Source organism: Anabrus simplex, chromosome 1, assembly GCF_040414725.1.
Source record: "Anabrus simplex isolate iqAnaSimp1 chromosome 1, ASM4041472v1, whole genome shotgun sequence".
Lineage (NCBI taxonomy): Eukaryota > Metazoa > Arthropoda > Insecta > Orthoptera > Tettigoniidae > Anabrus > Anabrus simplex.
In genome coordinates this window covers 1,715,278,024-1,715,303,641 of record NC_090265.1, presented here as the reverse complement: position 1 = coordinate 1,715,303,641, position 25,618 = coordinate 1,715,278,024, and the positions used below count along the sequence as shown (strand labels likewise).

The window sequence follows — 25,618 nt, the reverse complement described above, 5'->3', positions numbered from 1 at the left end:
ACCCTGAAGACAGAATGCAGCAGAGAGAGACAGATCCTATTGCACCCATATCTGAGCTTCTGAATATGTTGATTCAGAACTCTCAAAAGTGTTACTCCATTGGCACAAATTCAACAGTAGATGAGATGCTAATTGGTTTCAGAGGTCGGTGCAAGTTCAAAATGTATACTCCAAACAAGCCTGAGAAATACGGAGTGAAATTGATGTGCCTGACCAATGCGAAAATAGTTATTCGTACAGTGCATATATTTATGCAGGGAAGGACACTGATGGAATAGGTCTTTGAAGGGAAGATAGGAAATTTTTGAAACCAGTTCAGGCAGTTTGTTATTTATTGGGACCAATATAGGGCACAAATACGAATATAACAGCTGACAATTGGTTCACCTCAGTAGAGCTTGTTCAGGAGCTGAGGAAAAGGAGACTCACTTATGTTGGGACAGTAAGGAAGAACAAGAAGGAAATTCCAACTATCTTCTTGCCTTCCAAGTAGAGAAAGTTCGGTTCCTCTGTGCATGGCTTCACAAAAGGCATAACTATTCTCTCACACATTCCGAAAAGAAACAAAGCTGTTTTGTTAGTATCCTTTATGCACCATGGGAAAGCAACTAATGTGCACACGGACAAGGAAGAGATGATTCAGTTTTATAATTCTATGAAGTCTGAGTAGATACTTTGGATCAGATGTCAGCCAACTACCGCACAAGTAGAAGAACAAGAAGGTGGCCAATGGCGGTCTTCTTCCGTATCGTCGATATTGCAGCTGTGAATGCAAATATCTTTCATCAGTCCTATTGTCAGAGCCCCCAAATGACCAAGCAACATTTTCTGAAAGAACTTTCTGCTTAACTCACTAGGCCACACATGATAAGAAGATTATCAAATCCCAGGATCCCAAGAGATATTTGAGGTGCTATCTGTAGAATTTTGAGTATCCTTCAGGAGCGTATCAACATTGCCGAGGGAAGCTTGAAAAATGGATAATTTGTCTTCTGTGCCCACCAGTAAAGAAGAGGAAAACATATTACAAGTGCTATAGACGTGAAAAACCAGTATGCTTGGAGTGTATGAGAAAGATCTGCTTCAAATGTGTTCAGTGAGAGTAACATTGAGGACCAAGTTCAGTGCTTGCAATTTCCACCCCAACTAGAGATCAGTCTCATGTGTGGTTAATATTCAGTGCAATGGTTATCAGACATCTTTAATACCCAAGTTAGAGTCCATTTTTGTTCATAGTGTAAAGGATATGTGCACTTAAATGGAACAGTGCTTTCTGAGTAATGAAAATTGCTGCGACTGTAATCTGAAGGTACGAGGGTTCTACAAATTAACAAATGGAAAATGATGTTGTGGTTTTGGGTTGAATAAACTGTAATTATTCAAATGAGAACAGCTAGAAATTTCTCTCATTAACTGTCCCTTCCATAGTCACATTAATTTTGATGCGGTCTCTGTGCCTTCACATCCATGTTGATGTCACTGAAAATGTACGTCTATATAATTAGGGGATATATATTCCATGTAGAATTGTCAACAAAATGTAAATATTGCAGCATGTGTTCAAACCTGCCCCTTGCAATTGCTTGAGGGAATATACAGTACCGGTATGGGTTTCTAAAAATCCATCCCTGGTGGAATAGCTCTCCATGGTGGATTTCTGCATTATCCTCATCAATATTACAAGCCCCAGAAAACACAAATTTTCTCCCCTGTCACTGGTTCTCACTTCCCAGCATATGTCCTTAGTTTGAAGAGGCACCAAGAATACATTCTCACTTTATCATTAAAAAATAACAGAAAGGCAGAGAGCATGCTCTGTCTTGCGAAGACCCTCCTTGATTTTTCTCAGTTCATCATTCACCTCCTTCTCGGATCCCATCTTCGTTTCCATCTTCTTTCAGCCATCTTTCATCATCTTCTGGCTGCCTTCCATCTTCTTCTGGTCATCTTCCAGCTTTTTCTGGCCATCTTTCAGTTTCTTCTGGTCATCTTTCAGTTTCTTCTGGTCATCTTGCATTTTCTTCTGGTGTACTTCAATCTTTTTCCAGTTGTCTCCCATCCTCTTCCTGCCTTATATCATTTTCTGGCCATTTTGCATCTTCTTCTGGCTGTCTCTCATCTCCTTTATCATACTTTCCTTGCTATCTTCTTTCTTCCATCTTCTTATAATCTTCTTCCAACTTCTCAATCATTGTCTTCTGGTCTTCTTAGATTGTCTTCTGGTCAAGTCCTTTATCATGTCGAAGAGCACATTTAACTGAGCCTCCATCTGTGTGTGGATTTTGGCCTCAATTGGCAAGCAGATTTTACTGCAAGAAGAAAAAGGTGACACACACAAACAATTCTAATTGCTGTTTTTCCTTATTGACAGGGTCGTCTTGCTTTCACTTTCATTCTGCATAATAGCAACAGAACCAGGCCTGCTGACCCCCAAAAACACACGACGACTGTTCCAGAGAAATTTCACTACTCAGTGAACTACTCAACAACAGCTATTCAACAGCACTAGCCAGTGACAGTCAACGCTGCTCATGCCACAGTATTCTCCATACTCCAGCACGTTGATACTCAGGCACACACTCGACACGCCTCGTTCAGACTCTGGTGGAACACTGAGCTCCAACACTGGCTTACTGTTCGTCGCTAGAGCTCGGATGATGAGTACCAGAATATTTTGCAATATGGCTCTTCTGTTTCAGAAAGTGCATGGGAGAACCAGGCATAGGGACTGATACTGGGAGAGCCTGGCCATGTATGCACTAGATTCTCCCAGGAAATACTGAAGGGGGCTATTAAAGAGCTTGCATGAAACTGTATGGTATTTTCTGAGACCAAAGAAAATTGATTGTTGAAGTACATGAAAACAATAGCAAAACTGAAGTACTGTTTGATAAAAAATTCTGTTGTGAAACTGGTTTATAAGCTTGTCTGTACCAGTAAAAAGAATTGCCTTCAATTATGGATTAAACAAGAAGTACCTGAATAGGAATGGATGACAGGATTTCTAAACATCATCCTGAAACAATAGCAAAACTGAAGTACTGTTTAAACAATAGCAAAACTGAAGTACTGTTTGATAAAAAATTGTGTTGTGAAACTGGTTTATAAGCTTGTTTGTACCAGTAAAAAGAATTACCTTCAATTATGGATTAAACAAGAAGTACCTGAATAGGAATGGATGACAGGATTTCTAAACATCATCCTGACCTGTCCGTAAGAACCGTAAGATCTACAAGTTAAATCAGGGCAATTATATTTCACAAGGGACTGCTAAAAAGAAAAGAAAAAAAAGGAACGAGGATGTTTGCATTCCAAATACTATCGGTCCTAAATGAATAAGGCAGATTGGGGTTTAACCTTTGCCAAACTTGGCATATTTTTCATGATTATTGCAGCATCAGAGCAACTGGGATCCATTATCCTCCAATGTTTGTGTTTTCTCGAGTTCCTGTTTAACATAGAATGCTGCATAGTACAATGCCTGGGTTGATTAGTGCTGCTACCCACTTAGTGTGGTAAAACAAGGTAACCTTCCTATGGTTTTTTGAGGAATTTTATTAAATTTGTCAAGCCCTCTAAAGGAGACCATGCTCTGTTGTTGAAGTACTGTCTCTTTTTTCTCTGAAGTCTTCTTATAATCAGTTAGTTCTGTACATTCAAAGCTTGTCAATCATCCAGGACAAACCTTTGACATCTGTGGAGTGGGTGACATTTTTCTTAAACACTGAATCCTAGGAACATAGTTGATGTTACTTGATTTTGAAATTAATTTCAAATAATATATATATTTACAGCTATTTCCCTTTTGTATTCCCTGTGTTTCAAGGTATAGGATCATGTTTTACCACAGAACACTGTACACCTTGCTACAAATTACTCTAAACTTTTAATAAGATTCTAACCAGAAAAATAAAAACAGGAAGTATTTATAGAATTAGGAAAAGCTACCTCCCAAAATAAAAGCAATGAAAAGAAAAATGTAAAAGATACTTCAAGGTACAATAGTCTCGACTAAGATAAACAGAAGCAGTTTCTTCTGTTGCTGTGGTACTTACTCGGTACATGATGTAAATTGCGCTGCAACAGAAATAAAACATAAATTAAACAATGATTCTACAATTCAATAAACAGATGTCTTAACATCACCACTATAATAAGAAAGATCTTACTGAATTACAGTCCCGTGCTTGACAGCTAGTTACAGAATACCTTGTTAATTAATTTGAAATGACATGAGAGGGTGATAAAAAAGGAGATGACCTTTTATATAAGACAAAATGGAAGACCTCACATCTATATATATAAAATAACTTGTCCTGACTGACTGATTCATCATCACCGAGCCAAAACTACTGGACATAAAGAAATTAAATTTAGGGGATACATTCATATTAACATGCAGGTGCTCTCTAAGAGAGGATTTTTGAATATTCCTTAGCAAAGGGGGTTAAAAGTGGGGTTAATTTTTAAAAAGAGGATATATATATATATATATATATCTCAAAAACCTAAAAGTTTATAGACGTAAAAGTAGGTATTTGAAATCTCCTTTAAAAATAAAGAAACACATTTTTATTTTTATTTTTGGAAAATCCCATTAAGGAGGAGGGGGGGGGGGGGGTGAAAAAGGGGAGAAACTGGTTGAACACCTTTTATGAGGAGACTTATATCTCAAAAACTGAAGATGTTACAGACATGAAAATTGAAATTTGGAATCTCCTTTGAAAATAAAGAAACACGTACTTTTGAGTTTTTGGATAATCCAATGAATAGGGGGTGAACAGGAGTGACAAACGGGGTGAATTTCAAGAAAGATTATATCTGCAAATTATCTCAGACAGCTAACATATTAAAGATTTGAAAACTGGTATTTGAAATTTCCTGTAAAAATAAAGAAACAAATATTTTTTCGGAAATTCTAGTTAAGGGGAGCTGAAAAGTGGGGTGAATTTTTAAAATCAGCGTATCTACAGTATATCTCAGAAACTTAACATGTTGCAGATGTGAACATTGGTATGTGGAATCTCCTTTAAAAATAAGGAACACATATTCTTTGGTTTTCAGGAAATACCCTTTACGGGGGGGGATTGAAATATTAGTTGAATTATTTGTATGAGAACATATACAGGATGTTAGGGGTATAGGTGCAGATATTAAGCTAGTTTATAATAAATGTATCAGAGATGAGGTCTGAGAAAGCAAATACACTGCTAGCCATTAACATTGTGAAGGAGTGAACCAACAAATCCAGATTTTTGGACATAACATGATTACTCTTGCAACTCAGAACAGGGGAAAATCAGTCTGTACTCCACATTGGCAGGAATAACCTGTACTACATCATGCGGTATTGAGAGTGAGAGACTTTGCAAGTCTGTGTGGAGTATCCCACTCATGCTTCTATAATGTGTGCCCATAGTTGACTGGTTGTTGCTGCTGGTGCTCTGTAGCAGGTCAGCCATTGACCACATGTATTCAATTCAAGAGAGGTACAAGGAAGCTTTGTGTCATCCAGGAACAGACAAATGATGTGTGCATAATACTCTTGGTACTGGGCCACAGCAGCCTCCAACACCTCTACAAAGTTACAGTTGCTGGTCAGTGTAGAAGTCCATACCACAATCCTAAGTGCTGGGCTGGTATGATGGTGCATAATGCAGGCCTTGGCCACAAATGTGACACATTGCTACTAAATTCAGATGTTACCATCGGGATGCTGCAAGCAGAGGTGAAATTTGTTAGAGGAGAGGATGGGAAGACAATCGTCCCTCCAGGCTGGACGTTCTTCACATCATTCCATCTGCAGCCATGTGGTGAGAAGTCAGAGGCAGTTGCAATAAAGAATACATGGATAAGATGCCCTGCTAAAGGCATATTTTTACGTGTCATATGCTTGAAATCGTGATCGAGGGTGCTGACAAGAAATTTTCTACGTCCAGACAACACAGTATTAAAATAATTCTGAATTATTAAATAAGTTAAAAATAGTAGTTGATATTATAGTTTTTGTTTTCAGAAAAAAATAGTTTCTCGTTTTTGGTTGTTATATGTATTAGAAAAATAATTTTACAATACAACAGAATTTATGAAATTAAGAAATATATGGCACTAAAGCCGTGATTTGCTTTGACCTACTAAGCGACTACTGCTCAGTTCGGTACCTGCAGTTTACGAGGTGAATCATGGTCAGTGAGACGGATCCTCTCAGTAATTATTCTTGGTTTTCCAGACGGGAGTCGCCCTCTCACACTCAGATATCTCCTCAATTGCATTCACTTAGGGTTACTTAGATTGAGTGAACCTCGAACCAACCCTCAGGACCAGGCAAAAATTCTTGACCTGGGCGGGAATCGAACCCATGACCTCCGGGTGAGAGGCAGGCACGCTACACTTGGCCCGTGGAGACTGGCATTTAGGTAATGATAGAGGACTATATGTGACTATAAGGTTTAGCAGAGAGTAAGTGAAAAGTAAATTGAAGCGTGATATGGGCGGAGAATCAGACGGTAGGGCATGTTTAGGTCCTTCAAGGAGACAGGAGGTTGAGGAATGTTGTCGGGTTAATTGGGACAAATTTCCACAAAATGTTCTCCAGAGACATCATCATCATATTCCTTATCACTAGTCTCATCTACCACCATATTCAGAGTAGCTTTAGTGCTGTTAGACACAATTAAATGTCTCTTCTTTAGCTGCGGTGATTCCGCGGACGTGTCCGGTATAATTTCGTCGCTACTCTCTGAACTAAATTCCCTATCGCTATCCGATAAATCATCAGCGTTAACAACGCGCTGTTCTAAATACTGCATTAATTTATTGTCATCAATCTGAAAAATTATCACGTGAACAACATGCCATTTTCCTGTCACAAATCCACTCACTGCAAGGAGCAATCTCTTACTGACCGGTTAGCGGTATTTGTAAACACGGGAAACGACTCTTGTGAAAGGTATAACACCCTCTTAGAACTGCCAAAGCAAGGCCAGGCACACAATAACGTGTAGCCCCTTTACTACAGGTTGTAACAAAAGTATGCACGTCACTATAGGTTGCCTCAAAATTGCGTATATCACAGAATTTTAACCCGGCCGATGTAATCGGCTCTGGCAACTTCCGACTGGATTGTTAACAGCTGACCAGATCGGCTCTGGCAATTTAAATGGCGGATGCTCACACTACCGCCTGGCACCAAGAGAGTTAACAGCTGTGCCTACAAGAAACATTTCACTCTCAAAAGCATGACTGTAACTATGTAACAATACGTTGAGTAATGTTATACAGAACTAAGAGCAAAGAGAACAGAATCTCAACAACTTGAAGATTATCTCATGAATTAGTGTCAAATGGTGAGACATCCCATGATACTAAACCGATCAGCATTTGAAATGAAAATGGATGGAGTATGGATGTATGACAAGAAAGCCATGAAGGCCCTTAGAGAAGCACTAGTCTCAACACTAAGTGTGATAGCGTTGTGGCTGACTTTGCCCCCAGGAATTAACGTCGTACTAATTTTGTTGCAGGATGAATGATTCTCACAACCATTGCCCCAGGGGCTCTGAACTTTGGAGCGTGGGTTGGCGACCACGGGGCCCTCAGCTGAGTCCTGGCATTGCTTCCACTTACTTGTGCCAGGCTCCTCACTTTCATCTATCCTATCCGACCTCCCTTGGTCAACTCTTGTTCTTTTCCGACCCCGACGCTTATTAGCTTTGCGAGGGCTAGGGAGTCTTTCATTTTCACGCCCTTCGTGGCCCTTGTCTTCCTTTGGCCGATATCTTCATTGTTCGAAGTGTCGGATCCCTTCCATTTTTCACTCTGATTAGTGTTATGTAGAGGATGGTTGCCTAGTTGTACTTCCTCTTAAAACAATAATCACCACCACCACCACCATCTCACAACCATTTGCCACTCCAGAAGTGGAAACATTGTCACTTAAATTTTTCAGATTCACTGCCTGAGATCTGCTTTGATTTGCCTAATTCACTTTAAAGACAGCATCATATTATGACATGAAGATCACACCCATACCTTTTGTTGTTATATATACTTTGATGTTATAATCATTCCTGTCTTTCTATTGTATACGTATGTTTTACTTGTTATCATATCACATGCTTAATTTTTATTTTGGCTGATGATGGCCACTCATTGGCTGAAACTAGTCCCAAGACTAATGTAGTACTATTTACTTAATATATTGCATTGAAAAGATGGACCTCTTATCTACTTATTCCTTATAATTGGACTTCAGTATGAAACAGAAAGAAATTTATAGCTTATAATTATGCCGCAAACCAGGCAAAGAAAAGAGCCTTTCTGTTTTTATGCTTAAAAGTTACAATAGCCACATTAGGCAAAGATAATGATATTCAGACTTTCATATTGAGCAAGGGTCCAAAAAAAACTGGCCCTCTTCCAATATCCTCAATGACATCATCACCACTATGGTGGAATCTGAGTTATGCATCAGTAACATGCCAGTAGATAAACAAAACAAAATGAGGTTTGAAGCTAAAAAGAAACTGAATAACATCTTCAATTCTATATGTAGCAGAAAACCTTCCATTCCAGTTATCAGTGACACTAGTAATAATATAATGAGAGTTGAAAGTCATGGAGAGACACTGTATTTGATTTTAACAGCAAATGTTTCCTCCGCGAGCCCTCAAAACGGCAGCAATATGGCGAGCCATCGACTCTACAAGGTGTTGGAATCATTATGGAGGGATCTGGACCCATGCATTTTGCACTGCTAGCCACAGCTGGTCTTGTGTAGTTGGTGTGGGGTTCATGGAGCATATACCAGCATCGACACCATCCCACAAATGCTTGATTGGATTAAGATTGGGGAATCTGGAGGACCAATCGATGGTCGTAACTGCACCGGAGTTCTCCTCCATCCACCTGCATGCCACTACAGAGTGGTGACATGGCGTATTGTCCTGCTGAAACATGGCATCTCCATCAGAGTACACAAGGGCCAGAAAGGGATGCAGATGGTCTGAAAGAATTCCATATAATGTGCACCTATCAGTGCTCCCTGCAGCTGGAGAATGGTGCCTAATTGCAACCATGAAAACGCTGCACAAACCAGAACTAAGCCACCTCCCGCCTGGATACAACCTCGCTGACATGCAGGATCCATAGCTTCATGGGGCATATGCCACACTCTCTCTCACCCGTCAGCTCGATACAGCTGGAACCGGGATTCATCGTACCATACCATATGCCGACACTGTTCCATGGTCCTCTGCCAATGTTCATGGGACCCATGCACATTGTTGAGCTCTGTGTTGAGGTGTCAGCAAAGGGCCACAAGTTAGTCGTCGGTTGGTGAAGCCTATGTGGTTCAGCTGCGTCCGTACAGTGTGGTAGAAATGGGTTCCTGATTTCCAACATTCAACTGGGTGGAGATCTGACTCACAGTAGCCCGTCAAGCGCCCAGTATGGCTCTGTGGAGGCAATGTGATGTCCGCTCTTTAAACACCTGTGGTCTTTCCATGCAGTAATTTACATGAGTGGTAACATACTCTGTCTGATATTGAAGATCCACCCTCGACACTGTTGACCTTGGAAACCCGAATTCACGTGTAATCTCCACAGTGCTATGATCCATGCGCTGTGCGCCGATGATTATCCCACGTTCAGAGTTGGTAAACTCGTGACATGTTGCCATCTTCAGTACATTGGTGTCTGTGACAGACTGCTCAGCTAGCCGCAATGTTCAGGAGTCATACACGGCACATTTTCTAATGGGACACCCCTTCCCATGACTTTTGGCTGCTCAGTGTATATGCCGAGTTGAACTCCCAACACAAAAAGCAAATCTGGAAGAAATTTTCTTTCATCTAAGCAGTGAGGACAGGAACAAGTCAGTGAAAATGTTAGGATTCCATTTAGACATAAACTGAGCTGGAATGTTCGTACAAAACAACTATGTATGATACTGTCCCTAGTGATATTTTTGCTGCAAAAACTGAAGAAATGTGTTAGTAAACCTCATATAATAACTGCTTACTATGCTTTCTTACATTGCATCTAGTATGGAACAATAATACAGGAGAATTGCATGGAGACTCCGGATGTTTTTATATGGCAAAAGAAAGCAACCGGGTGCACACAGGGAATTTCAGACAAGCAATCATATAGGTCCATTTTCCAAGAACTGGGAATAATGACTCTTCCCTCAATATATACTTACCAATTCATGTCTGTGTCTGTTATGTCATCAGCCCAGAGGCTGGTTGGATCCTCAAATAGAATCACCAGAGGCTATGCAGGTATAGGAAAACCACAAAAACCAATGCATAATGGACATTTAAGAAAACCTGATAGATTACCCCTTAAGGAAGGAGCTACATCAACATAATACAAGAAGAAGAAATGATACAGACTCTCCTTGGGTTAGATTAAAGGAAATGCAAAAATATCACAACTACAGAGGAATGATAAAGCTCCCATTGGAAATAACAGACATGTCCTTGAAATCCATTCAAAAGGCTCTAAAAATCTGGCTAACAGAAACAGCATTTACAGTATACGGTAATTGGAAGAAAAATTGGTGTGCCTCCAAATCTATATATATAAACTTGTCCTGACTGACTGACTGACTGACTGACTGACTGACTGACTGACTGACTGACTGATTCATCATCGTCGAGCCAAAACTACTGGACATAAAGAAATGAAATTGATTTAACTGTTCATAATGTATTTATAAGGAGCCTCTGTTGCTCAGGCGGCAGTGCGCCGGCCTCTCACAGCTGGGTTCCGTGGTTTAAATCCCGGTCTCTCCATGTGACATTCGTGCTGGACAAAATGGAGGGAGGACGTTTTTTTCTCCGGATACTCCGATTTTCCCTGTCATCATTCATTCCAGTAACACTGTCCAATATAATTTCATTTCATTTTTCATTCATTAATCATTGCCCCAGAAGAGTACGACAGGTTTCGGCAGCCGGTACAATTCCTATTGTCGCCACTTGATGGGGGCTTTATTCATTCCATTCCTGACCCTGTTGAATGACTGGAAAAAGGCTGCAGATTTTTGATGTACTTATTCTGATCATAAACCGATCAGTTTTTATCTTTCCTGGGTTCGTTTTCAAGAGCAATCTTTTCCTTCGGAGAACGTTCTTAGATTACAGTAGATTCTCCTGGCATATAAATAAAAATTTAAACATATTTGAAATAAACGATAGAATGAGATTGACTGTCCAATTGTTCATCTCTATAATAAGGTCAATAATGCACGGAAGTATGTCATTCTTATCGCCAGAAATCTCGCACACTTGCCTACGCGCGACAATGTTGCTGGTCACATTCTCAACAATGACAATGGCAGTACATGTAATTTACCGCCAAGTAGCGGCCTTGCATCTTGCTGTGGGGTCAAGAACATATATAATAATAATAATAATAATAATAATAATAATAATAATAATAATAATAATAATAATAATAATAAGAAGAAGAAGAAGAAGAATCATCATCATCATCATAATAATAATAATAATGTTCTGGACTGTTGTCAAATGTGCGGACCATGCTGGAAACGGGTTCTGGACTGGCTAAAAACGCAGCCCGGCCGCGGATTCAGTTTCGGCAAGGCACCTAAGACGACACCACACTGGATCTCCTGAAGGATTTGATCCATATTAAAAATGCTTATAGGAAAAGATAGTAAAGATTTAGGGACCCAGCTGACCGGGTGGAATACCTGGACCTAGCCCCAGAAGTACGAAATCGATTGCTGGAAAGAAAGATTGAAAAATGGGAGGAAAATTGCCGTAATCTATTAGAAAACAAATCAGATCGCGAATTTTGGCGGATTCTCTCGGAAAACGAGTCAGATCGTGAATTTCAGCGGATTATATAAAAAAAATAAGCATTCAGTTCTAAATTTCAGTATAATACCGTAGCGAAGCAAAGGTATCTTGCTAGTAAATTTATAAAGATATTATGTAGATATATTACCGGTACTTGTTGATACAGCATTAAATAGTTAGTACAGTATATTATACGATAAAGTGAATGATGTTCAGTAGTACAGTATAGTATATGTACAGTCACGATTTTCAAGAGCATAATTTTTATGGATTGTTGGCCTTTTATCTATTACAATGTAAATTGTTTCATTACGATAAATTCTATTCTAGTTGTGGCCACCCTCAGAAAAATCAGTGTGAAGAAGATGCTATGGAGCATAAACCAAAGATCTGTTTGCAAGAACTAGAAAACTCACAGATAAAGTACGAGTATGAATAGCAGCAAGATATGAGGAGAAGAGGAAGTCTTTGTTTAACACTGAATTTGCAAGTAGGTAAAACAAGAGGAAAAAGAAAGAGGAAAAAACAGGGAAAATCAGAGACAGGGAATACCTGGGTTGAATTCACACAGCAGGTCAACAAGAACTGCAGGATTGATCTTAAGTGCTTAATCAAATAATGAGAATTAAGAGAAATAGCTATGAACAAATAAGTAAAAAGAGAATGAAATACAAATCAACCAGAGATGAGATGGGACAAAGTTCTGAGAAGCTGTATAAAGCCATTAATTCAGTCCATGAATCAGAGCCATGATTATAGATGGTGGAAAGAATAATATGTAGAACACAGATTGAGAGCTATAACCAAACCACAGCTTGAAGAAGCAACAGCACAACAATTGACCTGATATTTGCTGTTAAAATATCTATGGAAATAACTGAGAGGAAGGAAAAGATGTCATCTTTGATGTCTTGGATATCAAATAGCCTGTATTTGCAGTCAGGTGAATAAATTACGAGAAAGCCTTGCAAACACAAGTCCATCAATAATGTGAATGTGTAATATCAAAATGTTGTATTTTGCCACAAAATATGTGATGGATATTCAGAAGGATTGAGGCAGACAAGGTGTACAAAAAGTATGTGTTAACCCTCAACTGATATCATTTGTCGATGAGATGGTTGCCAAACTCTCCTACGGCCATCTCCTCTCCTTCCAAGGACCGAGTGAATTTATATTTACTTACAGTAGCAAACTTGGTGACCAGGAAAAGCTGTACTCTCTAACCAACATAGATATTGTACATTAGAACATAAATACATGTTTTGAATTTTCCAGTAATTTTGGTTCTTTTACACACTTCCATATTCTTTATAAAATACTGACACAGTAGAAAAATTACCTCTTTTTTGGATTTTTGAGAAAAATAGGAAGGTCTACTACTACAGAATGTTCTTTATTGGAGGATTTTTGTACTTTCTTTATAACTTTTTCTTTCAGGTTTTACATTTTGGAAACATATTTTCAAGGAATTAAGTTCAATAAACAACAGAAATCTAGAAAACATTATACAGTTTAATAGTAAATATCTAGTTTCAGACCAACACTATGATACTAGTTGGCGGTAAAATAACTCAAAACTCCTATATCAACAACGAGGATAAAATTCTTGCTTGTCAGACGGGGAGGTGATATAGAGCCAAAATGAACAGGAAATGAGGGACTAACACAAAAATGTATTATGTCAGCCGTCACTAAGTAAGAAAATTTTGCAAACTGAAAACTTTTGCGCTCTTGGACTCACCCGGAGCTGAATGATTCTGTATATTAGTTAGATTCTGTGTTTTACAAAGGATCTGATTATTACTGCAAAGATTCAGTAATTCAGTGATGATGTGTTCATTCTATTGAGTGCAACAGTCTGTCTCATATCTGTTAACAGAAAAACCTCCTTTAATGTTGGAGAAATGTTAGCATCCTCTTGAGTTTAGAACTTACCCAAGGTTTTTAAGACCAGAAGAAAAATGTTAAAAATCTCACTAAATACAGGACTAACTTGTTTACACACTGACATGGAGAGAGTTAATTAGCTAAAGCCTGTAAAAATGTGAGATCAGCCAGTTTTAAAAGTTCACCGCCTTTTCCTTTATGATAATGGGTTGGTCCTTAAGTCTTGGCTTTAAAAAAGTGAAAACATAATGTTTTGGCAATGTATTTTATGTTATTCCATAGAGAATGATGTACTCTACAAGATATTGTGTTTAGTTTTTTTATGCCGATATAAGTTTTGTTTGTTTCAGATCCTTGAATTGGTGTGTCAAGTCGGCAAAAAAAGTACATTTTCGATATCTTCTGCCTTTAGCGAGGTGCCAAAGCCACAGATGATTTGTGGTGTGTGGTGAAGAGTGATGCCTCTTAGGAGGGCTCAGAATTGGTTCAAAAGACTCAAAGACATGCACGGCACCTGACGCTCCGTTCATTTTGATGAGGAGCGACTGAATCACCTTGTTCAGGAAGATCCATGCCAAATGATGAGGGAATTGGCAGAGATAAGGGAATGCTCCCACAGCATCATGGAGCGTCACCTTCACTCGATGGGAAAGGTTAAAAATTTGGAAGCATTATTTTAGCATGCTTCGAACGACAACAAAAATCAACGAGTCATGATCGCCTCCAGTTTGTTTGCCCGTCATTGGTCAACTCATGGACACAAGGAGAGAATACTCTATCGAATTGTTACCGAAATGAAAAATGATTACTGTATGACAATATGAAGCAGCGCAAAGAATGGCTTAGCCCCAGGAAATAGGCAACATGGCGATCAAATAAGGCCTTCATCCATGCAAAGTGATGGTGTTCGTCATCATAAGACCTATAAGACCTATGATGTTGTGCATATAGTGAGAGTGGGAAGGCAGGATCCACTATGAAGTGCTTGATAGGTACCAAACTGTGGCTGCAGAACTTTACGTGCAACAAATGCAATGAGTCAACAACGCTATCCATCAATAAAGAACCTGATCAGCGACATGGCATTCATCTGCAACACGACAATGCCCACCCTCACATCGCCAATATGACCAAGGAAGCCATTCAAACATTGCCTGGGAAAAGCTGCCATGTCCTCCATATTACCTCAACTTGACACTTTCAAATTTTCATCTGTTCCGATCCCTCTTGAATGCAAAGTGTGGCGTTTCATTCAATAATGACATGGAATTGAAGGTTTGGTTGGACGATTTCTTCAAGTCAAAACCAGGTGATTTCTACCATCAAGGCATTGGAAACCATGTTGAACGTTGGGAAGAAGTTGTAAACAACAAAGGAGAATACATTATCAATTGTTGGATGTACATATCTTGTTCATTAAAAACGCCAAGACTTAAGGGCCATCCAAGTTTAATATTTGGTTACTCTGAATTCTCTCTAGAATATCTACTGCGTGAAGTGTTTAAACTGTAAACTGCACACCTACCTGCTATTATCAGGTCTTCGTCATTATTGTTGTTATCACCCTGTTGAAAAAGAAGAGAAAAGATTTTATACAAAATTAGCACAAACGAAATTACCATCTTTAGTGGCTGTCAAGTTACTGCTGCAATGGTGCTGTGTGTCAGTGCAAAGAAAGAACCAAGGGTGTGCATAGATGTGTGCTGAACTGCAAAGCAACACATTCCTTGGTAAGCTGTAAAAGCGGGCATTAAAAGATCAACGGACCATGCAGACACACATTCACAGCTTCACAGAATTATTGTTTTAGGCAAACAAAGGACTTATTGAAACAAATAATGTTGTGTTTCTGGCTTATTAGGAACAAATTGGAATAACAGTTTACATTCTGCTGATAAGTTGATTTTACAGAGCAATCTACTGGGCAGGCATTAAACGATCACCAGAGACATCTTTCACAGATTCATCTAGTATAGAATACAGTTAAACACAATGAATGCAGCATCTCATTTGCAACGTCATGGATTTTTCTTGTGCATTTCCAGAGACAATTAGTTATATAAACCATCTGGATATAAAGATATAGATCGCTTTCCAAAATCATGTATGTATGTATGTATGTATGTATGTATGTATGTATGTATGTATGTATGTATGTATGTATGTATGTATGTATGTACGTGCTAGTTCATGTCATTGGCATATGAATATAATGTAATGAGGAAAATAATATTTGAGAAGGTAGAGTTCATATTGAAGCAGGATTTATGTAGCAGTTCAGCCTGCTTAATCATCTTTAATGGCACATGTGTAGAGGATTGGCGGATGTTGCATCATAAAGAAGTTAATGGAATTTTTCATCTGAAAGTGAGGGAAACTTAAGATTGAGATGAAACGGACCTAATGGGATTTACTGGTGGAAATTTTGAACTGACGAATCACAAGGCAGCGTGAACAGGAAGAACTGGTGTAGTTGCAGTAGTGCCAATGTGAGAACACAGCAAAATAAAGTTAAATCCATAAGAGCTGATTATAAAATATAAATAAGACTCTTATAATTCTGTAAAAATGCAATTAAAATATTCTGGCAGCATGTATAATTAAATATGTGATTACCAGAGACAAGAATTGTGTGTAATCAAGTAGGGGAACACCTGACGTATATTCAGTAGTTCAGAGAGAGTTACTATCAGGTGGTGATGGTGGTGATTATTGTTTTAAGAGAAAGTACAACTTGGCAACCAACCTCTATTAACACTAATCAGAAGGAAAATGTGGAAGGGATCTGACACTTTGAAAAATGAAGGTATCAGCCAATGGAAGACAAGAGCCACGGAGGGCGTGAACATTAAAGACTCCCTAGTCCTCAGAATCCTAATAGCATCGGGGTCTGAAAAGAACAAGTGTTGACAAAGGGAGTTGGATATGATAGATGAAAGTGAGGAGCCTGGCACAAGTAAGTGGAAGCAATGCCAGGACTCAGCTGAGGGCCCCATGATCGCCAACCCATGCTCCCAAGTTAAGAGTCCCTGGGACCCCTTTAAGCTCCTCTTATGACAGGCAGGGAATTATGTGGGTGTTATTCTACTGCCCCCACCCACAGGGGGGTAAAGTTAAGGGTGCAAGTTAGATGTTGTTTGGTACCCATGTGTGGACTCTCTAGATTTGACCTTACTTTTAGCACCACAAATGAGTTCCATGCATAAGAACCCACAACACTTCACTACCTTGCAAAAAGCTGTTGGGAGGTTATTGTGGCTCAAGTATGATGTATTGTACAATTCTTATGGATGGAAGTCTTCAGACAGTATGGGTATCCTCGGTGTCTACTCATGGACAATGGCAGTCAGTTTACTTTGAGACATTGGTTGCAAGCTCTGTCAGAGTGGGGTGTGGAGTAACAACACCGTGTTTATTACAAGCTAGTCTCCTTTTATTAACAATCCCCCACACTCAGACTCTACATAAACACATACATAAACTTTACAATAACTGCAACTAGATAGCGTGCGGTTTCGCCTTGAGTCCGTCACACCTCCTCCCCACCCTGGTCGATTTCCAGAGGAACGACCAGCTGCACCGGTCGACTGATTCTGGAGCCGTCTGGCTGGCGTAGGATGATTGTTTGGATCTTTCCATCTCTCCCAGGGAGAAGCTCCTCTATTCTCGCTCGTTTCCTTATGTGGCGTGGCCTCGAGTCCTCCTGGAGGCCCCCCTGTGGGTGGGGGCGGTAGAATAACACCCACGGTATCCCCTGCCTGTTGTAAGAGGCGACTAAAAGGGACCCCAAGGGCTATGAACTTTGGAGCGTGGGTTGGCGACCACGGGGCCCTTAGCTGAGTCCTGGCATTGCTTCCACTTACTTGTGCCAGGCTCCTCACTTTCATCTATCCTATCCGACCCCTCTTGGTCAACTCTTGTTCTTTTCTGACCCCGACGCTATTAGGTTTGCAAGGGCTAGGGAGTCTTTCATTTTCATGCGCTTCGTGGCCCTTGTCTTCCTTTGGCCGATAATTTCATTTTTTGAAGTGTCGGACCCCTTCCATTTTTTCTCTCTGATTAGTGTTATATAAAGGATGGTTGCCTAGTTGTACTCCCTCTTAAAACAATAATCACCACCATCACCATCTCCTCCTGGAGGAGGGCAACATCTCTGATCCTTGGCGAACCCTGTTGATTGTGTGGTATTTTCACCTCGTGGTAGCTTCGCAGCTGGAGAAGATACTCTGCTTTCCAACATTTTCAAAAATCTTGAAGAACTCGCTGTCTTGTTTTAGATTCCAATATCAAATTTCTCCCTATGGTGGGTTCTACTCCAAAAGAGATGGCTGTTAACCTTTTTCTGACTAGACAGTGAGATGGGGTTAGAACATCACAAGTGTCTGTGTCCTCAGTGATCGGTCTGCTGTTAAGAGCGGCTTCTATGCTGACAAGTGTAGTGTACAAGCCTTCCTCGTCCTGCTGTGAGCATCCTAGAACCTTCCTCAGGCATTGTTTGTTAGAATCGACCATCCTCTCCCAGAATCCTCCCCACCAAGCTGCCTGTGGCACGATGAACCATTGGATTCCTTGGTGAGCACAGTAGTGATGCATACTGGGGTCTACCAAGACGTCTTCGAGGGCCATGAGTTCCTTATTCACTGCAGAGAAAGTGCATGCATTGTCCGAGTATATGGTGTGGGGTATACCCCATCGGGTAATGAATCTTCGCAAAGTCATCAGAAATTTTTCTGTTGACATATCTGTTGATAGTTCCAGGTGGAGTGCGCGAGTGGAGGCACAAGTGAACAGAACTATGTACGATTTCTTAACTTCTCTGCCCCATTTAACATACATGGGGCCAGCGAAGTCCACACCTGTTACATAAAATGGATCTGTAAGTTGTACACGATCAAGTGGTAGGGGACCTCTATCTCGCTAAAGCGAGTGTTTCGAACTATCTTGCATGGTAGGCATGAATGGAGTACTTTCTTAATTGTTCATCTAGCTTGGAGATTCCAGTATTCTTGTCGTAGATCTCCTAATACAATGCGAACTCGTAAGTGGTGCAGTCGTATATGGGTGTGTCTAATTAGCAATTTTGTGAAGTGGTGTTCACCATGCAGTATAATTGGGTGTTTCTGCTCGTTGGTCAACTCTGCACATTAGAGTCTTCCACCTAGTCGAATTACACCTTGGTCCATGAAGGGGTTGAAGCGTGCAAGCTTAGATGTATTGGGTAGCTGTACACCTCGCTGCAGTGCGCTTATCTCGGCAGGAAATTTTTCTCGCTGGACGTTTTTGATCCAGTATGTTTGGGCGGTTTGCAATTCTGCGGCTGTCAATGTGTTAGAACGGATTGTTTTATCTTTAAGAGCTTTAATGAATCAAAATACCCACGCTGTAACATGTAGTAGTTTCCAGTAAGCGCTGAACCTTAGTACATCTAGGACGGGTTCAGTAGTGGTGATTACGAACACATTTGGCAGCTTTCTGATCTCTGGAAGTGGCAGGTGTTCCATTGTTATGTCAGGTGGCCAAACGTCGCTGTGAGTAAGCCAGCAGGGACAACACCACCACATTTCTAAGGATAGTAGCTGGTCTGCGTCTATTCCTCATGTGTGATAATCTGCAGGGTTTTGGTCTCCAGGACAGTGTCGCCGGTGGCTGGGAGTTGTGTGGCTAATTATCTCTGTTACACGATTGGCAACGAAGGTCTTCCATTTGTTTGGGTCTTTTTTTATCCATCCCAACGTCACTGTAGAATCGCCCCATAGAGTGGCCCTGTTGAGGTCGAAACCTGTTTCCTCACAAAAATAGCGCAGGAGATGAGTGCCTATAAGTGCGGTGAGCAACTCTAATCTTGGGAGCGTCATCTTCTTCACTGGTGCTAGTCTGTTTTTGCTGCAAACTATGCAAGCAGGTGTAGTATAGTTCCACGTTGACGTCACATAAATAACTGCTCCGTATGCCCTCTCAGAGGCATCACAGAATACGTGCACATGTGATTCATCATTTGTTTGCCCGATCCCGATCCATCTGGGGATGTTTATAGATGACAGGAAGTGAAGTTTGCTAATCCATGAATGCCAATCCTTTGCGATATCCGGAGGTAGTAAAACCTTCCAAGTTAAACCTCTAAGCCAGGTGTCCTGAAAGATTAATTTAGCAACAATTCCTACTGGTGTGAAAAGTCCAAGAGGATCGTAGAACTGGGCGGTGCCACGAAGAATGTTTCTCTTGGTTCCTGGTTTGTGCATAAGATCACTAGCAATCTTCTCCTTGTTGGTGAAGAGAAAATCTTCAACAGTATTCCAGTCTACTCCCATAACGAACGTCACTCTTCTTTCCTCCAGCTTTTCCTTGCACCATAACGTCTTTAACGGTCCCGAGTTAGTTGCCCACTTGGAGAGTGGGAGTTTAATCTGTTGTAAGAGCGCAGTGAGTTCCTGATAGCGATTACCTTTGAGTCATCATTAACACTTGCAGTGAAGTCATCCATAAATACAGATTTGTCAACTGGCTCAGATGCAACTCTATATCTGTCCCAATTCAGTGTGGCAGTTTCCCTTATATTGGCCGACAGGAGGAATGGACTAGATGTCAGTCCAGAGAGCAAGCGTTTAAAGCGATAGGATGTCAGCTCATTTGATGTGTCACAGGTTCCATCCTCCCTCCGCTCGACACGATACCATAGAAATCTCGTAAGATCTCTATCATCCTCGTTTAGTGTTAATTGTAGGAATGCTTGTCGGCCATCGCATACAATTGCCTTGGAGTGTTTTCCAAATCTTAACAATGTACCTAGAATTTCTTGTAACAGGTTAGGGCCCATTTCCAGCGCGACGTTCAGTGATGGAGAGTCTGTTTCATGGGAGGATGTGTCGAAGACGACTCTATATTTTGTGGTGCTCGCATTGGATTTCTTCACAATGTGGTGGGGTAGGTAAAACACATCTGCAGAACTGTTGTTGTGAGGAACAGCCCCTACTTAATCTCTCTGTATATAATCTAACATGTGTTTATGTTAAATGGACTTCAGCTCATCTTTCCTTTGTAGTCGATTTTCTAATGGTGAGAATCGCCTTTCTGCTGTGGTGTTGGAGGAAAAGAGAATGCCCTCTTTCCTAGGCAGTGAGATGACTCTCCTTCCATCTTCCTTATGGTAGGTGTTATGGAAATCTTGGGGAATTGCGTAATCCTTGGGTGACAGTGCTCGTCCTTGATGTTCCTTAATGCCGATGGTTTCCAACTCCCAAAACTGACGTACACTGTCATCGGAGATTTCATCTACAGCAAATGAAATATGATGGACCATTATCTGGTTGACTGTAACGCCGGATCTGTTTTCGCTAACGACGTATACAAATATAGTAGGCAGTAGAACAAGAGAATGGGATACTCTCATTGGTTGTTTCATAGTCACAATCTTCCAGTAGTGGTCTGCGCCTATGAGAACTTCTATCGGACCGTTATGTCATGCGGTGGCGTAGGTTGTGGTGTATAGGTGTTGTGACTTTCGAAAGCACCAACTGAAATACGAGCATTAGTCGAAAATCCCATCATTTCAAATAAGACGTCCCTTCTTGCAGTTAAAGTCCTAGAAAGTGATTCAAAGGTGGTTAACTCCAATGTCTGGCTATGATTAACATTGAGTTCCAATGAATCTATCAGAGAATGATGAATAAAGCTAGACTGACTACCAGTGTCCAGGACACAACGGGTAAGTTTCAGTTGTTCTGTCGGTCCTTTGATCCACGTGCGAATAGTCTGAAGGTATGTGTAGTTAGAAGCGGTGACTTCTGTTTTGCCAATGGAAGAAGGCAGAGTGTCTACTTTACTGCAGATAGATACGTGATGGAGACTCTTACACTGGTTGCAGGATTCATTTCCTCGTTTGAAACACTTATCCTTATTGTGACTTTTCCTGAGACACAGGAAACAACGTTTTGCCATCTTAAGTTTATCAGTTCTAACCTTGGGGTCTTGAATTTGTTGACAGTCTTGGCCCCAGTGTCCTTCATTTTCACAATACACACAAAATGGTGCCATTTCTTGCTTGCTTCTTCTCGCAGCATTGTTTGCTTTTGTGCTCACTTGAAAAGCGGCGGCTGTAGGTATGTGAGGTGCTGCAGGAGAAAGATTTCCCCATATTTTTTCGAACTCTTCATTAAGAAATTCCATTAGTCTCAAGAGATTCCCTTCTTGCGTGTTTGTCTTTTGGCGTGAATGAGGCAACGGCGACAGATGTCTTCCGGAAAGGCACACAGTAGCTTAGGAGCGAGTATTCTTCCGTATAATTCCACGTCCTCTCCTAATGCTCTCAAGGCTTGAATTCACCTGTAACATTCGATGTACGTATTGTTTAGTATTTCTGGGCTCTCCGAAGCTGCAACCTCAAGATTTTCTAAGAAATCTAGATGTGATTGGATAATTCTATTTTTATCCCCATAGCATGATATAAGAATCTGCTTAGTTTGTTCGTATGTGTCGCTTGTAACGGCGATCCCGTCGACTAGCCGCTTTGGTTCCCCTTTCAAGTATCCGCATAGAAAGATGTGTTTACTGTATTTATGGCAGAGACTGACAGATTTCTGTCTATGGATGCCTCAAAAATTGTTCCCAAAACCGGGACCATTCCTTGATCTTTCCCGTAAAAGATTGTAGTTTTATTGTTGGTAACCTGACTTCTGGGACAATTTTGTGAACCGTTGGATTTGTAGAAGATTGGGTGGTGACATTCATGCTATTTCCAACTTGACTTTGCTCCAGAAGATGTCTTGCCCTTCTAATAGCTTGTTTGCTTTTGTCTGTGTATTCTTCACGTGCTATTGTATTTGCATTGTATTCTACGTCATCGAGCAGATCTTGAATGGAATCATCTAAGGCGAGTAAGTTGTCCAAAGCCTCGTGTAAACGTTCACTGAAATGCTCGATTTCATCAACAGGTGTGGAATGATCGAACGTGTTTATTTGATTTATGAAGTGTGTGGCATTTGCTCGATGAGTTATCCGTTTACGTTTTTATTTCGAAAGATGTCCTCCAATTTCAGTCATGTTGACGCTGGATTCTCGTTTGTACGTAATTTAGAGTAGAAATAACGAATCTTCGTATTAGGTTTAGTTCCTAGAGAAGTGACAGATGGCAGCACCAGTCAAGACCAGCGTGGATTTGTAGTGTCAAGTCTTCTCTGTCACAAAATGGCGCCTTCGAAATCAAATGATGGGTTCGAGCATTCATACAACTAAACGCGTACCTAAACCAATCATTACGGTACTAGAGGGAAAAACAACTATTGAGCCAAGCCCTACTTGGATGCCAGTAAGTATTATATTTGACTAAGAAAGAGGGTGAAGCTTGTACTTATCCATCGTGTTGAGGTTAAACGTGATGACGTGAAGTTAGTGATTTACCCTTTTCAATAATCCTTAATAAGTGAACTTAACATCACTGCATTCTCCTCACAGAAACGACCAAATATGTTTCGGAAGCAGATAGTATTCATTGTTCGTGTGAACTCTCAATATTTTCCCGGGTATCGGCACCAAAATTGTGGAGTAACAACACCGTGTTTATTACAAGCTAGTCTCCTTTTATTAACAATCCCCCACACTCAGACTCTACATAAACACATACATAGACGTTACAATAACTGCAACTAGATAGCGTGCGGTATCGCCTTGAGTCCGTCACATGGGGAATTGAAAACTGGACTACACCAATCTACAATCCGCAGGCGAATCCCACCGAACGGAGAAACCAGGAGCTAAAGAACATGTTTCAGATTCACTTGGTCGACAGAGAACATACCAAGCGAGACCAACACCTACATGTGTACCTTCAGGCCATCAGACAGTTGGTTAATCGCATCACAGGTTTCCCACCTGCAGAACATTTCCTTGGACGTCCAATGAAGAGAACTGGTGACTGGAAATTCATCCATGGACAAAGAGAGGAACCAGAGGATCCTGATACATGGCATGTGTGGAACCAGCGGCAGATTCAACAGGTGGACCGCCAAGCTGAAGAGCGTCCAAGGAGAGAACCTGAGAACAACGATACATCGGAAGAAAGGGAGTTCAGACCTAAAACACTTGTTCTTCATCGAATCCATCCCCTCGGCAACAAACTTCAGAATTTCCATGCTGGCATAGCTCCAAAGTGGCTTGGGCCTTTTGAGGTGGATAAGAAGTTGAGAACTTGTGTTTCTCTCCTGAAGACTACACCGCCGACGAAGGTGCATATGTCAGTCAAATTTGAAGGTGTTAGCTTGACCCCTACAAGAAGGCGAAGAGACAGAGAAGTCGACAGTCTCTACAGGACCCCAGAAGAATGCAGACTTCATGAAGGATCAGTACACACTGATACCTGATGATGACGATGATGTTTGTTGTTTTAAGGGGCCTAACATCAAAGGTCATCGGCCCACACCGCTACCTACCTTGGAGTATAAGAGACTAAGACATAGATATAAGGACACCAGTATATAATTCAAGACCTAGAGTAAGGAACATACAGGAAATATTCGTATATTAGGTGTATTCTGCTATAATTTGGTACATATGGAGGTTGCTCCATTGTAATAACAGCCTACATATGTTTCATTCCTTACATCCCTGACCCGGTCACTGACTGGAAAACAGGTTGTAGGTTTTTCATTTTCATTTTCATGGAGGTTGCTAGATACATGTAGAGACATTAAGAATGTTGGAGAGATCTCCATATGTATTGGTAAACAGTAACCAAAAGTTTGAGCTGGATCCATTACTGGAGTACTCCATTCGACTAGCTGGTCGATCGATGTTTTGAGTGTGTTCCATTTAGAGTGTTGTAAGAACCCTTTCAGAAATCGATAATATTCTAGGTGGTTGATCGAACAATATATATATCGAGCTGTCAGTCAGTGAGTCATTCAGTTCAAGAGAGTGTGTTATAGTGAGCGAATCAGTTTTGTTGATAACTGCACTTGTCAGAATCGACTTCAGGGTACTCCACTGATAAGTTTTTCTAGTGTCACTTGCTATTATGTGTAATTGTGTGTTGTGACTTACAGTGAGAATAAAGTAGTTTACACAAGAAAGTGAACATGTTCTCATTTGATATTTATTTACGTCAAATAAAATCACATTTGAGAGCGATAAGTTCCCATTACATCTTGCTTTCTTAATGACCATTAACAAAGCACTGTTTCAAAGCTCTGTCAAAATAGGAATTTACTTATCTCGGTGTGTTTACAGCCATGGTCAGTTATATGTGGGATTGAGTAGAAGTAAAGCTGCAAGGGATGTAAAAATTAAAATTATAAATTCATCATATCATGGCCATTTCCCCAGAACTGAAGGTTATTGCACAAGAATCATAGTTGACAATGAAATACTAAAATCAGGCTATGAATAGAATAGTCAGACGCAATAATTTGCAATGAACTGTAGCCTACATTATTAAAGTTACTAAAACATGACTTGACGTAAAGCCCCTAGCAAAAAAAAAAAAAAAAAAAACTGTTACAAGAGAGCACAAGAAGATTATGATAGTGCAATTCCCAAGGTCCAAAAATTACATCTACAATATATAGTCAGAACGGAAATGTAAGTTTAAAGGGAATAAAATGTCTTGTGGAGTTCAGTATGTTTTCCATTACTTTTTTATGCTTCGTTCATCGTCAGTTTCATTTTTAGTCTTAGTCAAGCCACTAGTCATTCTGTAATTAGATGTTACTTACCTCTAATGTTATTAGTGGGATCTGTATAGTCCTGAAAGAGAAAAATTTAAATTTAATTATACACAGTATGAGCTCACTGGAAGAAATTCATGATGATGTGAATTTGTGGGGTCTTTGGAGTTACTTGATTTATTCTGCATTTTGTCTGAGGGTTAAGGCCAAATGCTCTAGCTGATACCATATAATACAGTTTGG

At 40.3% G+C, this 25,618-nt stretch overlaps 1 protein-coding gene and 1 long non-coding RNA gene across 2 annotated transcripts in view; both read right to left on the bottom strand.

Annotated features, from left to right (window-relative positions):
* LOC137498887 (uncharacterized) overlaps nucleotides 1-5,653 on the bottom strand; it is a 67,896-nt gene extending 62,243 nt beyond the window's left edge. Inside the window, exons 1-2 of the mRNA XM_068226599.1 lie at nucleotides 5,544-5,653; nucleotides 4,056-4,077 (exon numbers count right to left, since the gene is read on the bottom strand). Coding sequence (XP_068082700.1) covers nucleotides 4,056-4,077; nucleotides 5,544-5,653 — 132 coding nt within the window. The remainder of the gene's footprint in view (nucleotides 1-4,055; nucleotides 4,078-5,543) is intronic.
* Nucleotides 5,654-15,246: 9,593 nt separating this feature from the next.
* The window catches only part of LOC136858710 (uncharacterized), a 39,621-nt gene continuing 29,249 nt past the window's right edge, over nucleotides 15,247-25,618 (bottom strand). Inside the window, exons 3-4 of the long non-coding RNA XR_011018812.1 lie at nucleotides 25,424-25,454; nucleotides 15,247-15,286 (exon numbers count right to left, since the gene is read on the bottom strand). This is a non-coding gene — a long non-coding RNA (uncharacterized lncRNA). The remainder of the gene's footprint in view (nucleotides 15,287-25,423; nucleotides 25,455-25,618) is intronic.